Here is a 16320-nt window from a genome sequence, read left to right on the forward strand (position 1 = left end):
GATTCCAGTTCGCGTAACGTTTGACGTTGACAGTGTTGTAGTAAGTTTTGGTCCCACAAGATAAACAGGCCTAAACAGTCTGGGCTGAATTTGCTAATGGGCTTTAACCATGGGATTCTGTATTAACAGTGGTTTATTTTGAAAAACGGCGTGAATAAGGCTTTTTTGTCTAACGTAAAAACGACGTCGTTGAATTTTTCCCACAACTCCTCGAAGCTTCCGGCGTCGTGCTCACCAATCTCGTCTGAGTGTGAGGTTTTTACGGGTTTAGATTCAGACATCATCTTCTTTTGTCCTGTCTAGTCTTCTACCTGTTCCGATCTGATATAAGGGTAACATTTCTGCTTCTGGGTATTGAAGCTTTTGACTTTCGTCTATATTTGATATATGTTTCGTTGATCTTGGAAGAGAGATTCTTGATGAAGCTTGTATAAGATTCTTGTTGTCACTGTTTCACATTTTTTTCTATATTTTAAATTTTTGAACTTTTTATAGGATTGCTAAGCTCACAAATCACTAGTGGCTTTTGCAAGAATGGGATTGTTGAAGAAAAAGGATTCAACTTCAACTCGCTCCTCTACTTCCCCCTGCGCCGATTTGCGAACTGCTTACCACAACTGCTTCAATAAGTGAGTCTTCCTCTCTCCCTCTGAGAGAGATTATAGTAGCAATAGTGAACAAAAATGGAATCTTTTGAGGGCTATACGGTCTTCTTCAGTGTCAAGTACTTGCCTTTATATGAAATCTTTTGGTTTTAGTGTATAGTTCTGATCCAAAACCATTGAAAAGTTGCATCCTTTTTTTTAATCTTTGATTCTGGAGATGGTACTCGGAGAAGTTTGTGAAAGGGCAATGGGATAAAGAAGATTGTGTTGCTGAGTGGAATAAGTACAGAGACTGTCTCTCGGTAACTCGCTCTATTCATGTTTTTTGTGTGATCATCCTTATCCATTCCATAAGCTTCTCTTTCTGAGTTTTGGTTTCTCATGGATTGGATTCAAACAGGAGAATTTAGATGGTAAACTCCTCGCTCGCATGTTGGAGGTTGATAGTGAGCTGGATCTAACAAAGCAAGCCGATTCAAAAGAATCCAGTCGATGATACTTGACCCTTGATGTTTCTCAATGACATTGTCTCTTTGAAAACATATCCATTAAGCAACTCTTTTTTTTTATAGGAAACCATACAAGTACTTATCAAAGTAGAAGGAGAATGATGTACTCTTTATTTGACCCACACAGCTTCAAAAATAAATCACATGCTGATTATTATAAATAGCAAAAAAAGATATACCTCTTATTGCTGCTCCTGCAGCTTAACCAACGGTAACTTCTAGGATATAGAACAGAGCTGCAGTAGCGTGTATTCTTTCAAAGATTTCAGAACCCTTTGATGTAAAGATGGCTCAGGTACAGCTTGTTGAGTGATGAAGAACTGGATTCTTGAAACCATGTATGTGATTCTTCTCTCTTGAGGTTTACTGAGAGCGCCAGGTTAAGGATCGGGAAACTAGAGAAGCAGAACTGGGTTCATGTCAGGATGTTGCCTCCTGCAATGTCTCATGGTTAGGATACGTGCGTGCGTGCGTGCATTTCCCGAGCCTCAAGTCCGAGGAAGAGATGGCATCGCGTAAAAAACTGAATTATTGTGAAGCAGAAGTGAGACGAAAAGGAGAGAGAGAATGGAAAGAGAGGAGATATTAGAATCTGTGAGGTCCTCGAAAGGAGAGAGGGTTGCTTGCATGGTAAGTTAAAAGTGTAGCCTTTTGAAGTTGAGCGACGTTACTTGTGAGGCAAGAAACTAGTTTCAGAAGAAAAGAACAAATTTCTTTGGAGATGTTTTATTTCATAAGAAATGTATAGAGATGTTACTACACATCTGAATAAATATAAGTTCAGACAAGAAGTTAAGAAGTGTGTTTTTTTATTCCAGATGTTTTTCCAATATAAATCACACGAGGGAAAAGAGTTTTGGACTGGTATTGATTCGGATGATGATCCCAGTTTACTAGGATCAATCCATATAATTAAACAATTCTAAAGATTGATTAAAACACTATATATTATTTATAACAGTAGCAGTGATAATAAGTATAACCAAGCAAAGACACAAAAAAGGTTCGGATGATAAGCACTACTGAAACTCGAGACTTGGAACCATAAGTTACATCCCCCAGAGACTTGGACACAGATCCTGAAACATTGGATCCAAAAGCCTGTTTTGCAAACGATTAGGATTGCTTAAGACTTCCTTCAAACTAGGGCACACTGTTCGGAACCTCGCCATGCTCGCTGTAGATATCTGTTAATCACCACGAGATCGATGGTTTTCAAATTAGTTTAATGTCTCTTTTATGATCCATAGATTATTTGTTAACTTTGATATCGGAAGTGAACACTCCCCCTCCTATTATTACCTTTGGACAGAAACGGAGATCCAGTGTCTCTAGTGAGCAGCATCCAGATATAGCTGCTTCAACTCCTGCTTCATCCATTTCACAAGACTACCAAAGACAATGGTGTCAAAATGTTTTTAGTGGTAACTAGCTTATAAGTACTGGAACTAAACATATATAATCTTTGAACATATATAAGCCCATGTGACGTAACTAGCTTGAAACCCAAAAAAGTTATAAGATATAAACAGAGCCAATTATGGGGGGAAAAAACATACCTGAAGAAAGAGGCTAGCCAATCTTGGACAGCCAAGTTTCAGTACTTCCAGAGAGGAACAGTTGCTAAAAACAATCCATTTTGAATTTAAAAAGTTAATTAGCAAATGGAATAACAACTACCTCTGATAAGAACTAAAGAAACAAGTCATATTACAGCTTGTAAAACCTCTCATACCTTAGATTAAGTAAGACCAGGTTGAAACATGAGAGATCAACCTCCTTTAGTCTGAGTGATAGAGAAAGGTTCAGCGATGATAAATGATCAAACCGAGCTGAATGCGGTATCAACACTTTTCTGATATTGGGGCAACCCACACAGCTGAGGTTTTGTAGTAACCGGTTGGCTGACTCAGCTGGTTCTTGAGTATCCTCGCTAGCACCAAAGTGATCAAGGTCATGCATGTTAACACAGCCGTTCAAGCTCAAATGGGTCAAGCGTGTGCAGCAAGCAAGTAGATCATCTATCACAGTCTGACTGAGAGTTCCATAAGACAGGTCCAACTCTTCAAGTGCCGGTAATGCACCTTCTTTGTATAGAGGCTCCAGTGTTGATTCAGTGAATATTGATTCAGTGAGAAATTTGCAGGTATGTAACTTGAGTACCTAAACAACAAAAGATACAAACAAAAACTTAAGAAGTTCTCATGGCATTAATATAAAGTATACAAGTCATAAGGTCTTAACTACCTTCAGTTTAATACAAGACTTGAAGATGGGCTCCAGATTCATCAAGGAAGTGTATGACAAATCAAGAAAAGTCAAATTTTGGAGGTCCTTCAAGGAAGAAAAGCCACCAGAGCCAATAGATAAGCATGACATTAGCACCAGTGACTCAATTAGTGGACATGAAGCAATGGTTGCAGACAGACAATCATCCCTCAGTTGCCTGGAAAGGCAATTTAGCACCATAAGACAAAGTCACGAAAATGAAATATCTCAAACAATTAAATAATTACCCGCAGAAAGACGCATCTAAGGATGTTAATAAAGGACAAATGATGGATGCTTCAGAGAGTGCACCGCAACTTTTCAAGTCAAGGGACACCATATAAGGCGCTTGGATAATGAGCACGCTCAGTCTTGAGCATATTCCTAGATCTAGAGACCGGAGCGCAACCTGGTAATAACCAGAACGGTCAAAGGGAGAAGCAAGAAATATCCATCAGTTAGTTATATGATATGGGAGAAGCATAGCAACACTTACAGGCCTGAAAAATGCAGTTTCAATATTATCACATCTATCCAAACAGATCTGCTCCACGCGAGGGCACTTCAAGTCAAGAGAAGTAACAGCACGACAGCCAACAAGGGACAGACTGGACAACGATGAGTTGCAGAACCGAACTTCTGTTAAGCTCTACAAGATGATACAAGGTATAAACAAACAGAAAAATATCACCCACTGCTTTAGTTATATATATATCAATATGTTATCATATGTATCAGTTAGCTGCAGCCAAAAGAACAAGAAGAAAGCGTATCACACCTTACAGTTGTCAAGAATTAATGACTTGAGCATTGGGCATCCACCATCGAGATCACAAACATTGTTAGACAGTGATTTACAACCAGAGAGATCCACTTCTTGCAAGGACTGGCAGTGCAGAACTAATGTTGTCAAATTCTCCTGTTTCTTGAGAGCTAATCTCTGCCAACAAAAAAATAAAGGAATATTAACAACAAAACTGTATTAACAAAATCATGATAACTAAGTGCATGCACTGCATACTCGAAGGGCGTTGGAAGTGATAGTGACTCGTTGAAGAGCTGGACAGTTTGAAACAAAGATTGATGAAAGCATGGGGCTTTGCAAGTTCAGCTCTGTGAATCTGTTAAACACACAGCGAAAAGAGGGGACACACTTGTGTGAAATGATAGCAAAACTTTTGCTTTAAAATTTTTCAGAGAAAAAAAAGAGGTGAAGTCTATACTTAAGGCAGCCTACTAGGCTTAAACTCTGCAAACAGGAGAGATGCAACGCAAGAGATGTCAACTGTCTGCAATTATCAAGCTCCAGAACCTGCAATAGATGATATGTGATTAAAGGTTGTAGAACAGTGTGCATGTGCATGTGTGTGGAAAAAAAAAACACATACCTCCAGCGCTGGACTCTTAGCAATCCAAGTGATAGACGCGGATTTTATAAGCTCACAGCTATGAAGCTTGAGAACCGTCAACTTGGGAAGACGTATTGACTTCAAAGAAGAAAAATCACACAAAAAGTCAGAAAACGAATATGAGACAACAGATAGCAGATGACATGACACCAACCTTAAAAGATATATTTGGGCAGTAGGAAGCATTAAGAATATGGAGACCAGCACAAGCCTGGGCTATTCCACGCAAAGTTTCATTACTGAGAGAGGAACAGTCAGAAACATCGAGCGACTCTAATAGAGGACACGAAGTGACAGCTGAACGGATATCAGCATCTTTTAGCTTATGGCACGAGGCTATGTCAAGATGTTGGAGGAGTGGACAGTTAAGCATCGCCTGTAACATGTTGCTTCTTTTTAATGATAAAGACTTGAGCTGCGGACACCTATATGATTGAAAAAAATAATGATAAAAATGTGAAAGAAATACACATAATAATCAAATGAAAAACAGCTTCACCTGATAGACAAACGCAAAACCCTGCAGTTTTTAATTTTAAGTTCATGTAGCCGATCATGACTCAGGTGTATTTCCTGATAACCACATCCCAAAATAGCGTCACTTATGGTCACACTCCTCAACCTGTTACACTCCTCCAATATCTGGAAAAAGTTTTCGCTGATGTAACCGTCTCCTATAGTTAAGACCTCCAGATTCCTGAAAAAAAAAAAAAAAAAGCATTGCGATGGATATATATCTATTAACTTGATTTATGAAATTATATTCTGGGTGTTCAAAAAAAAAAAAAAAAGAAATCATATTCTGCGATAAATAAGATACCTCAAAGTGGTAGCTGCTTTCACAGCCAGGGCGTCAACAGCACGAACGCGGTAAACATTCACTTCAGTGGCATTGGGATAGCGCTGACACATGTTTTCAACTGCCACACAAAAAGCAACCAAAGGTTATACCTTTTATCTATGTGTATTAATGTCTTGCCAAATACAAGTTTTAGTAACATTAGCGCCTTTGCATAAATCTGGAGGCCAATATTATCATTAAAAATTGCGTAATGAATGTCTTCAGTGTAACAAATCTATTGTACTCACTGAATATCAAACAAACCCACAAGAGTACTAGACTCAATAAACCCAGTGTCAATTCTCAAAAAATATCAGTTTATTATGTTTTCTAGGTTGTTGATGTAACTATGTTTACTATTCTCCAAACAGCAAATAAAATAGAACACACATGCAACATATGTATTGAAGAACAACTTACATTGCTGGATAGAAATTCTCATATTTTCAAAGTTCAAGACTTTCCAAAGATCCTCATGAGTACTAGCAACTCTCCACTGACGACATACCATAGCAGAGCGACAAAGGTCGACATGATTCAAGAACGAGAATACCTGTTGATGAGGCAAAATAAATAAAAACAAATAAAGATCTAAAAAGGGATAGCTACGAATTTATTTATCTTAAAATGCAAACATGTGTACCATATGTAATAGGTCATCAGTCAAATCAATATGAACTTCCAAATCATCATCTTCTCTCCCATCTTTCCGACCATAATTCAAGATGAAACCCTGGCAGAACATATCAGTATCTGTCCGAGAAGAAGATGCAATGCCAAAACCGTCAGTTCTCTCCATAGACGAACCAGAAGCATCTGAAGATATCACAGAAGCAGACCGGCCCTCACTGCCACTAAACATCAGTTATCAAAATAATTTAAAACGAAACGAACAAACGAATGACAATCAAAAGGATTATGTTTCTATCAAGATTCAGTGATCAAGTAGTCAATAGGGGTTTAGAGAGCTCACGCAAGGCCACAGTAAACTTTGGCACGCTTGTGGTACTCAGCTTCCTCCATCGTACAATCCTCAGCGTTGCTAGATGACCATGCGCGCTTCAATTCAGCCCCCGCGGCTTCCCCTTCCTCCATCGCTTTAGTCTAAGGAACGTTATGCTCTAGGTTAAAACAAGGTTTAGGAACTTCTTTAATTAATAATGAATCAAACTTATCTCTTATAGACAAATAGATTATATATTTATACTAAAATAAGTCATATTTCTAATTGGATTAGAATATAATCTCAATCATAACCCTTTTAGTAAAAGGAAAAACTAAAACTTGTCCAAAAGAATGAGAAAACATTCTTTCTGGAGTATGGGTTGTCTTGAAAGGACCTGAAACTAACTACTGGAGTATCAAACAAGCCAACGTAACTCATGGTTTGTAAATAAATTGATCAAGTGGAGGCATCGCATTTACCCGATGATTAAACGCAGGCTGGGAGATGGGGTCTCTACACGGTTCTGGTATGACAACTGGTCGCCTTTCGGACAACTTGATTCCTTTCTAAAGCCGGCTTCTTCGAGATTAGGAATCGCAAAGAATGCATCACTAGCATCCCTGTATCAAGGAGGCAACTGGTTAATACCTCCTGTAAGGTCAGAAACTCAACTACTGCTACGAATACACCTCACTACTCTATCGCTTACTACTGATGCTGATTTCTATGAGTGGGAGATGGAAGGGAAGGTATTGGAATCTTACTCTATGGGCAGTATGTATACTTTTCTGTGTGGAGACAGGGCTTCAGTCTCATGGGCGAAAGTCGTCTGGTCCTCCTTCGGGATTCCGAGGCATGACTTTCTTGCTTGGCTAACTGTACTAAATAGATGCCCAACAAGGGATCGACTACTTAGTTGGGGCTTGACAGTGAGCCCTCTCTGTCTCCTTTGTAACTCCGCATCAGAATCTCGGGACTACCTTTACTTTATTTGCCCCTACTCTCATTCTCTCTGGTCTTCAATCGCAAGGCGTTGCAATCTGGTCGCCCATCACTCTTGGGAGGATACTCTGACTCAGATGCAAGGACTCTCTTCAAGCCGCCCAATTATGCGACTCACTTTAATAGCGGTCAAAGCGACAATCTACTGGTTATGGAGTGAGCGCAACAGCAGGCTGCATAGAGCGACTTTCAAAGGAAAAGAGTCTCTCCTCCTGACCATTGATCGGCAAATCAGAAACAGGATCTCATCACTGCGTGTTTCCCACCCGGCGACCTCTTCGGCGATGATGCAGCACTGGTTAGCTACGCCGCAGGCCTCAGTCATCCTCCTCTACTCCAACAAACTGTTTCCTCTCCCTCAAACGCTCTCTCCTTCGTGATCAAACTCTGCGGAGGTTGCCATGTCAACAATGTTACTTTGCTGGGCTTTTCACATTCTCATGGGCTCAACACCTTTTACTACAAATTTGGGCTTAATTTAGTTCTTCCACTATGTGTTTCCTCTATCTATTATTAGGCTGGGCTCGTAAAAACTTAACCTTTCGGTTGTAACATTTTCTTTTTCTTATGCTTTAAATATGAATGCCATTTACAAAAAACAAAAAAAAAGAATGAAAAAACATTTAAAAAAATAGTTGAAGTTTTAGGCTATGCACAATTATTAAGAAATTTGTTATCTATTTTAAAAAACATGATTAAAATATAAATTTAAAACTATTTAACCAATTATAAAAGACAATGTTGAGTATGATTGGTTACATAGTTTTTAATAAAGTAAAAAGTAACATTGAAAGTTGAAAACATCATATATTTTGAAACATCAAAACATCTATTGTGAAATGGAGGGAATATATGTCTAAAACCTTTGAAGTTTTATCTCCCAGCTGCAGCAATTAGGGTTTAAGAAAATGCAAAAGATGCGAATAAATAATTAGGAGGAAGCTTTATTATAAACCAAAGTGGTCATTGATCAAATCCGGAAGATAAAAATAATCCGCCAACAATTAGAAAGGAAAAAGACAAAATAGCAGAGAGTCTTTGGTTCTTCTCGCTGCTTCCCCGTTCGTTTGGTCAGGTACGATGTTTTTTTTTTTTAAACACGGTCAGGTAGGATGTTTCAATATGGTGTTGTTTGCAACAGTTGCTGTAAAGTAGATACTTCGAGGTCTGTATGATTTTCTTTTTGTTGTTTAGCAAAAAAAATGATTTTCTTTTTGTTGGCATGGCAAAAAGTTTGTACGATGAAAGAATGAATGGTTGTTGTTTGGGTCAAACTGACATTTCCAACTTCCAACAGAAGACGAAGCAATAGTGTCACGCGCGCACGAACGTAAGCAGAATAACCGAAACGAAGACAGTTAGTTTATGAAGGATATAGATGTCATTTACTCATGGAAAAGCTTTTGATGGCCAAATTAAAGTTTTTTTTTTATCAAACCCAAATGCATTCACTAGAAAGAGCCTAGACTCCGGTAACAGAGTTCGAAACATACAAAGGGAGAGCTGATTTTGCCACCGAATCAGCGTCGGAGTTCGGCCAAATTAAAGCTTTTGATGGCCAAATTAAAGCTTTTGAGACAATTGGTGAACGTCTAACATATCGAAAGCTTTTGGCCCTGTCCAATGGCCTTTCCTTTTAACACTATAAGAAAAGTATGTAACCTCCGACAAAACTTTCCAAGAACTTTGTCATCGGTAAAATCAGGATGAGTTTCTAATAATTTACTGACAATTTACATAATTTGTTGGAAAATAATCGGAAAGCTCCATCCAATATACTTTATTTTATCGGAATTTCATCTGATAAGCATTCTTGAAATTTTCTCGGAAAATTGTATTTACCAACAAGCGCATTGAAAATTACGTAAAATAAAGTATTAGCGTTTGACTGAAAATGGCCTAATGAATCAACAGTACAAAAAAAAATGTCATAACAAAAGCAGCCTAAGAAAAGCCACAATACAGGGACTATAAGCACTACTGAAACTAGAGACTTGGACCATTAGTTACATCCCAAACACCACACCATAGCATTTAGTATAATCTAGAGAGAGTTATATATAATAAAACATTCGATGCAAAAACCTGGTCTTGCAAAACATTAGGACTGCCAAAGACGCGCTTCAAACTAGGGCACACTGTTTGGAACCTCACCACGCTCACCGAGGATATCTGTTAATAATAACCAGGACATAGTTTTCAAAATTTGAATCCTCTTATTAGCTAATCTTCATATCAAAGTAAAAGTAGTAAACACACCCTGCTAGTTACCTTTGAACAGAAACGGAGATCCAGTGTCTCTAGTGAGCAGCATCCAGATATAGCTGCTTCAACTCCTGCTTCATCCATTTTACAAGACTACCAAAGACAAAAATACAAAGTGTGTTTAGTGATAATATCTTCACATGTACTCGAACTACAGATATATATATGTAAACCCATGTAACCCAGCTTATTTAACTAGCTTAAAACCAAAACAATTAAGATATAAATAGAGCCAATCATGGGGAAAAAACATTACCTGAAGAAAGAGAGTAGACAATCTTGGACAGCCAAGCTTCAGTACTTCCAGAGAGCAACAGTTGCTAAAACAATCCATTTTTGGATTTAAATTTAATTAGCAAATAGAAAAACACCAATCTTTTTGATGAAAACTAAAGAAACAAGTCATTTCAACCTTGTAAATCATATCTTACCTTAGATTAAGCAAGGCCAGGCTGGAACAGGCGATATCAACCTCCTTTAAATTGACACATAGCGAAAGGTTCAGTGATGATAAATTATCAAACCGAGCTGCATGCGGTATCAACACTTTCATGATGTTGGGGCAACCCACACAGCTGAGGTTTTTTAGTAACCGGTTGGTACTTATTTCAGCTAGTTCTTGAGTACTCTCACCAGAACCCCAATCAAGTTCAAGGTCATGCATGTTAACACTGCCGTTCAAGCTCAAATGGGTCAAGTGTGAGCAGCACGCAAGTATATCAGCTATCACAGTCTGACAGAGAGTTCCATGAGACAGGTCCAACTCTTCAAGTGCCGGTAAAGCACCTTCTTTGTATAGAGGTTCCAGTGATGAGTCAATGAGATCTTTGCAGGCTTGTAGTTTGAGTACCTAAACAATGAAATATGCACATCATAACTCAAGAAGTTCTCATGAAATGAATAATAAGTATATATGCTCTACTGCAGACAGAAAAATTATACAAGTCATAAGGTCTTAGATACCTTAAGTTGGTTGCATGACTTGAAGATGGGCTCCAGACTCATCAAGCAAGTGTACGACAAATCAAGAACAGACAAATTGTGGAGGCCTTTCAAGGAAGAAAAGCCATCAGAACCAATAGAGGAGCACCACGTTAGCATCAGTGACTCAATTAGTGGGCAAGAAGCAGTGATAGCAGGCAGACAGTCATCCCTCAGTTGACTAGAAAGGCAATGGAGGGAAGTTGATTAGCAGCACCATAAGATAAGTCATGAAAATGAAATATAACAAGCAATAAATGATTACCGGCAGAAAGACGCATCTAAAGATGTTAATAGAGGGCAAATGATGGATGCTTCAGAGAGTACAACGCAACATTTTAATTCAAGGGACACCATATAAGGCGCTTCGATATTGAGTACACTCAGTTTTGGGCATATTTCTAGATTTAGAGACCGAAGTGCAACCTGGTAATAACCAGAACGGTCAAAGGGAGAAGCAAGAAATATCCATCAGTTAGTTATATGTTATGGGAGAAGCATAGCAAGTTGCTATGCTTCAATATTAGCAACACTTACAGGCTTGAAAAATGCAGTTTCAATATTATCACATCCATCCAAACAGATCTGCTCCACGCGAGGGCACTTCAAGTCAAGAGAAGTAACAGCACGACAGCCAACAAGGGACAGGAAAGACAACGATGAGTTGCAGAACCGCACTTCTGTTAAGCACTACAAAAAAAAAATCACCCAGTACTGCTTTAATTAACTATTTATATATTTCACTATGTTATCATATGGCTGCAGCCAAAAGAACAAGAAGAAACTGTAATCACACACCTCACAGTTGTCAAGAATTAACGACTTCAGCATTGGGCACCCACCACCGACATCACAATTAGATAGTGATTTACAACCAGAGAGATCCACTTCTTGCAAGGACTGGCAGTGCAGAACTAATGTTGTCAAATTCTCCCGTTTCTTGAGAGCTAATCTCTGCAACAAAAAATAAATAAAAGAAATATTAACGGGTTAATTAGAACAAAACTGTATTAACAAAACATGGTAACTAAGTGCATCATGCACTGCATACTTGAAGGGCGTTGGAAGTGATAGTGACTCGTTGAAGATCTGGACATTTTGAAATAGTGATTGATGAAAGCATGGTGCTTTGCAAGTTTAGCTCTGTAAATCTGTTAAAACACATCGAAAAGAGGAGGACACTTGTGTGAAAAATATGATAGCACAACTTTTGCTTTAAAATTTTTCAGAGAAAAAAAAGAGATGAAGTCTATACTTGCAGCAGTCTACTAGGCTTAAACTCTGCAAACAGGAGAGATGCAACGCAACAGATGTCAACTGTTTGCAATTATCAAGCTCCAGAACCTGAAATATAGATGATATGTGATTAAAGGTTGTAGAACAGTGTGCATGTGTATGTGTGTGGAAAAAAAAAACACATACCTCCAGCGCTGGACTATTAGCAATCCAAGTCATAGACGCCGATGTTATAAGCTCACAGCTATGAAGCTTGAGAACCGTCAACTTGGGAAGATATACTGACTTCAAAAGAAGAAAATGTCACACAAATTGTCAGAAAACGAATATGAGAAAACAGATAGCAGAGATAACATAGACACCAACCTCAAAAGATATATTTGGGCAGCAGGAAGCATTAAGAATACGGAGACCAGCACAAGCCTGGGCTATTAAACTCAACGTTTCATTACTGAGAATGGAACAGTTAGAGACATTTAGCGATTCTAGTAGAGGACACGAAATGGTAGCTGAACGGATAGCAGCATCTTGGAACATAGGGCACGATGTTATATTAAGATGTTGGAGGAGTGGACAGTTAAGCACCGCCTGTAACATCTCCTTGCTTTCTAATGATAAAGACCTGAGCTGTGGACAGCTAATATATATGATAGAAAAAAATAGTGATATAACTGTGGATGAAATACACATAAACCAATAAGAATCAAATTAAAAAAAAAAAAACAGCTTTACCTGATAGTCAGAAGCATAACGCTGCATTTTTCAAATTTAAGTTCATGTAGCCGATTATGACTCAGGTGTAATTCCAGAGCACCGTTTCCCGGACTAACGTCGTTTATGGTCAAGCTCCTTAGCCTTTTACACTTTCTCAATATCTGGAAAAAGTTTTCACTGAGATTACCGTCTCCTATAGTTAAGACCTCCAGATTCCTGAAACAAAACCAAAAGCATTTGCGATGGATATTAACTCTTGATTTATGAAATCATATTCTGGGATAAATAAGAATACCTTAAAGTGGTAGCTGCTTTCAGAGCCAGGGCGTTAGCAGCAGGAAAGCCATAAACATTCACTTCAGTGGCATTGGGATAGCGAAGACATATGTTTTCAACTGCCACACAAAGCAACCAAAGATTATACTTTATCTATATGTGTATAATTAATGCCTTTCCAAGTACAAGTTTGAGTAACATTAGCGTCTTTGTATAAATCTGGAGGCCAATATCATCATTAAAAATTGCCTAATGAATGTCTTCAATGTAACAAATCTATTTGTACTCTCTGAATATCAAACAAACGTACAAGAGTACTAGACTCAATAAAACCCACACTGTCAATTCTCAAAAAAGGTTCCTTCAGGGTTTACACAATCAGCAGATGATTTATTATGTTTACTAGGTTGTTTTCTCCAAACAGCAAATAAAATAGAAGACACATGCAACACATGTGTTAAATAACAACTTACATTGCTGGATAGAAATTTTCATATTTTTAAAGTTGAAGACTTTCCAAAAATCCTCATGAGCACTAGCAACTCTCCACTGCCGACATACCATAGCAGAGCGACAAAGGTCGACGTGATTCAATAACGAGAATACCTATTGATGACGCAAAAAAGTAATAATAATATAAAGATCTAAAAATGGATAACTACGAATTGATCTTAAAATGCAAACATGTGTACCATATGTAATAGGTCATCAGTCAAATCAATATGAACTTCCAAATCATCATCTTTCCGACCATAATTCAAGATGAAATTCTGGCAGAACATATCAGTATCTGTCCGAGAAGAAGATGCAATGCCAAAACTGACAGTTTTCTCCATGGACGAAACAGAAGCATCTGAAGATATCACAGAAGCAGACCGGCACTCACTGCCACTAAACATCAGCTTATCAGAATATTATAAAACGAAACGAATAAACGAATGACACTCAAAAGGATGATGTTTCTATCAAGATTCAGTGATCAAGTAGTCAATGGCAGTTTAGAGAGCTCACGCAAGGCCACAGTAAACTTTGGCACGCTTTTGGTACTCAGCCTCCTCCATCGTACAATCCTCAGCATTGCTAGATGACCATACGCGCTTCAATTCAGCCCCCGTGGCTTCACCTTCCTCCATCGTCGATAACTTTAGTCTAAGCCCTAAGGAACGTTATGCTCTAGGTTAAAACAAGGTTTAGGAACTTTTAATTAAACAATTTAGGGCTGGGCAAAAACTCTGGAGAACGGAACCCAATCTAAAAACTAATATTGAATCCTAATCAAAACCTATTAAATATCTGATAGATTCAAAATTTTAATATTAAATAACCGAACACTACCCGAATGAAGTATTTCAAGTATCTAAATATATTGAAATAGATTTATACATCTTAAAGTTTTGAAGTATTTACAACTCCTTGTCATTATATATTTTTAATATATGCTTTTAATTATTTTCCTTTAATTAATCAACTAAATAATTTATATTCAAACTAATAATACCTATTATTTTGGCAAGTATCATTTATAAAAAGATATGCTGCGATTTTTAATAGATAATGCTTCCTTAATTCAAAAACTTAATATTAATATTAATATTAATTTATATCATTAATTACGAAATAATTAATATATTATTTAATAAAAATATTTAAAACATTGAGTAAGATTTTTTTAAGAATTTTCTCAATAGATTTTGTTATAATTAAAAATAAATTCAAATCAATACTATTAAAACAGAAGGCCCTTTTTTGAGGTGACCTTCTATTTCACAATTATTTACAACCTTCTGCCACTACATTAATTTTAGGCTATGATTTTGATTAAATGTTTTTTTTTCTTTTTTTCACAACTCCCGAATATTTTGTTAGCTGATATTTCGTGAAACCAATTTTGAGTACCACTGTTTTTTATTTATAATTACTAGAGCTTTTGTCCGCGCTACGCGCGGATTTTGCTTTGAATTTTGTCAAAATTATGTTTTAAATTATTTATGAATATGATATTTTATCCAATTTTAGTTATGCTGTTTAATTTAATATCAATTTTTGTTTCAATAAAATACATTTTTCTATTTAAACATCGTGTAATATTTCTGAAACCAAAATTTCAGTAAAGTAAAATGTTTACAACAATAAAGATAACAAATAGATTGTAGTTGTTATTCTTTTTATTTTTTTTTGAATTTCAGTTTCTTAAATGGGATAATGCACTACTGTTTTTTGTATATTAATTTCTCCATTATTTTTATAATATTTCTAATAATATTTATAATTTTAGTTCTAATTATTATATAATAAATACAATATGATAATATTTTAGTTATTATAGATAAAAAGCTAATTATTTTACTTAATAAATTAACTACTTTAAAATATTACTTCTATATTTTATAAATAGTGTCATTTGAATATACTTTTTGTTAGAAAAAGAATTCCATTTTTAAATTCAATGTAATTCATAGTTAATTTAAAATTAATTTTAACTGTAAAATGCATTGATCTTTTGAAACTTTTATTGATCTCAAACATTATCGATAAATATTTATTTTTATTTCAACTATTTTTAAAATTGGTGGAAAATGTCAAAATCCTCCCTTTAATAAACAGAGAGGCTAATAAATTTTCTAAACAAAACTTATTCAATTATGACATAAATTTCAAATGATCTCCTTAGGAGATCTCCAAACCCAACTCTATCTGTAACTCAAAAATAGATTTTAGAGTAAAAATATTTCAATAATACTTTATTTTTCACTCTATAATATAGTGAAAAATAAGTTATTCCAAATATAGAGTAATTTGTTTATTTTTGGGTAAATCTACTAAATAGACTTTTTATGTTTTCTGTCACAAAAATAGAACACAATGAAAAAATGACCAAAATGTTTCATTTAAGAGAATCACAAAACCTTTATGCCCTAGATATATAAATATAAATAAAGAAGTAAAATAATTAAAAATAAATAAATAAATTTTTTTATAGTTTCTAATTATATGTTTTCAAATTCAAACTTTTTATAAAATTTTTTTTTTGAAATTTTTTTTTTGTAATTCGAAAAATGCTTTTTCAAACTGTTTTAGTTGTTTTCAAATATTTAGTTATTATTTTTCATTTTATAAAAATTTAAACCCTAAACTCGAAACTCCACCCCTTAACTCTAAATTCTAAGGTTTAGATTAGTTAACTCATGAGTATAAGTGTAAATTTATCTTTTTAGTGGAACATTTTATTCATTTTGATCCTTATAGGCTATATTTGTGACAAAAAATT

The 16320-nt window shown here is 36.1% G+C and overlaps 4 protein-coding genes across 8 annotated transcripts; 2 read left to right on the forward strand and 2 right to left on the reverse strand.

Moving 5' to 3' along the window:
* Positions 1-180: 180 nt before the first annotated feature.
* Positions 181-1234, forward strand: LOC108821015 (uncharacterized protein At4g33100). The gene is made up of 4 exons (XM_056992634.1): positions 181-332; positions 496-629; positions 823-907; positions 1006-1234. Exons 2-4 carry the CDS (start codon positions 535-537, stop codon positions 1099-1101), a joined length of 276 nt encoding a protein of 91 aa, XP_056848614.1. The 5' UTR covers positions 181-332; positions 496-534; the 3' UTR covers positions 1102-1234.
* Positions 1235-2023: 789 nt separating this feature from the next.
* On the reverse strand, positions 2024-8173 carry LOC108818884 (F-box/LRR-repeat protein 15). 4 transcript variants are annotated; one of them, XM_018591833.2, is made up of 19 exons: positions 7343-8173; positions 7058-7198; positions 6606-6736; positions 6276-6480; positions 6053-6185; positions 5612-5711; positions 5291-5488; positions 4946-5216; positions 4771-4869; positions 4606-4694; positions 4404-4503; positions 4161-4322; positions 3879-4031; positions 3631-3791; positions 3362-3560; positions 2850-3277; positions 2674-2737; positions 2417-2503; positions 2024-2301 (listed from the first exon to the last, which is right to left on the reverse strand). In XM_018591833.2, exons 3-19 carry the CDS (start codon positions 6725-6727, stop codon positions 2164-2166), a joined length of 2709 nt encoding a protein of 902 aa, XP_018447335.2. In that variant the 5' UTR covers positions 6728-6736; positions 7058-7198; positions 7343-8173; the 3' UTR covers positions 2024-2163. The 4 variants fall into 4 exon arrangements, with proteins under 4 accessions (XP_018447335.2, XP_056848611.1, XP_056848613.1 ...); XM_056992631.1 differs by having other exon boundaries at positions 6276-6486; XM_056992633.1 differs by having other exon boundaries at positions 6606-6753.
* LOC108819934 (uncharacterized) lies at positions 7061-7960 on the forward strand. The gene has a single exon (XM_018592942.1). The coding sequence runs from the start codon at positions 7061-7063 to the stop codon at positions 7958-7960; it is 900 nt and encodes a 299-aa protein (XP_018448444.1).
* A 1265-nt stretch (positions 8174-9438) lies between the features above and the next one.
* Positions 9439-14325, reverse strand: LOC108818883 (F-box/LRR-repeat protein 15-like). 2 transcript variants are annotated; one of them, XM_056991613.1, is made up of 17 exons: positions 14064-14325; positions 13745-13937; positions 13526-13658; positions 13072-13171; positions 12795-12992; positions 12429-12699; positions 12249-12347; positions 12082-12170; positions 11878-11977; positions 11625-11780; positions 11364-11516; positions 11092-11252; positions 10809-11007; positions 10277-10695; positions 10102-10165; positions 9852-9938; positions 9439-9752 (listed from the first exon to the last, which is right to left on the reverse strand). In XM_056991613.1, the coding sequence occupies exons 1-17, from the start codon at positions 14183-14185 to the stop codon at positions 9615-9617; spliced, it is 2682 nt and encodes an 893-aa protein (XP_056847593.1). In that variant the 5' UTR covers positions 14186-14325; the 3' UTR covers positions 9439-9614. The 2 variants fall into 2 exon arrangements, with proteins under 2 accessions (XP_056847593.1, XP_056847592.1); XM_056991612.1 differs by having other exon boundaries at positions 13745-13943; positions 14064-14323.
* Between the last annotated feature and the right edge of the window lie 1995 nt (positions 14326-16320).

The sequence above is a fragment of the Raphanus sativus genome, chromosome 8 (genome assembly GCF_000801105.2).
Source record: "Raphanus sativus cultivar WK10039 chromosome 8, ASM80110v3, whole genome shotgun sequence".
NCBI lineage: Eukaryota > Viridiplantae > Streptophyta > Magnoliopsida > Brassicales > Brassicaceae > Raphanus > Raphanus sativus.

Bases quoted from the DNA above. Each gene is read 5' to 3' on its own strand.
- LOC108818884 (XM_056992631.1), bottom strand. From the start codon at position 6,727: ATGGAGGAAGGGGAAGCCGCGGGGGCTGAATTGAAGCGCGCATGGTCA. The intron at 4,870-4,945 runs GTTGGTGTCATG...TCTTCTTTGAAG, and splicing joins GCCCAAATATATCTTTTAAG to TCAATACGTCTTCCCAAGTT. The intron at 3,792-3,878 runs GTAAGTGTTGCT...GGTTATTACCAG, and splicing joins AAACTGCATTTTTCAGGCCT to GTTGCGCTCCGGTCTCTAGA.
- LOC108819934 (XM_018592942.1), top strand. From the start codon at position 7,061: ATGATTAAACGCAGGCTGGGAGATGGGGTCTCTACACGGTTCTGGTAT.
- LOC108818883 (XM_056991612.1), bottom strand. From the start codon at position 14,185: ATGGAGGAAGGTGAAGCCACGGGGGCTGAATTGAAGCGCGTATGGTCA. The intron at 13,172-13,525 runs GTAAGTTGTTAT...TTTGTGTGGCAG, and splicing joins GAAAATTTCTATCCAGCAAT to TTGAAAACATATGTCTTCGC. The intron at 12,700-12,794 runs GTAAAGCTGTTT...CATATATATTAG, and splicing joins GTTATGCTTCTGACTATCAG to CTGTCCACAGCTCAGGTCTT.
- LOC108821015 (XM_056992634.1), top strand. From the start codon at position 535: ATGGGATTGTTGAAGAAAAAGGATTCAACTTCAACTCGCTCCTCTACT. The intron at 630-822 runs GTGAGTCTTCCT...TTGATTCTGGAG, and splicing joins TACCACAACTGCTTCAATAA to ATGGTACTCGGAGAAGTTTG. The intron at 908-1,005 runs GTAACTCGCTCT...GGATTCAAACAG, and splicing joins AGTACAGAGACTGTCTCTCG to GAGAATTTAGATGGTAAACT.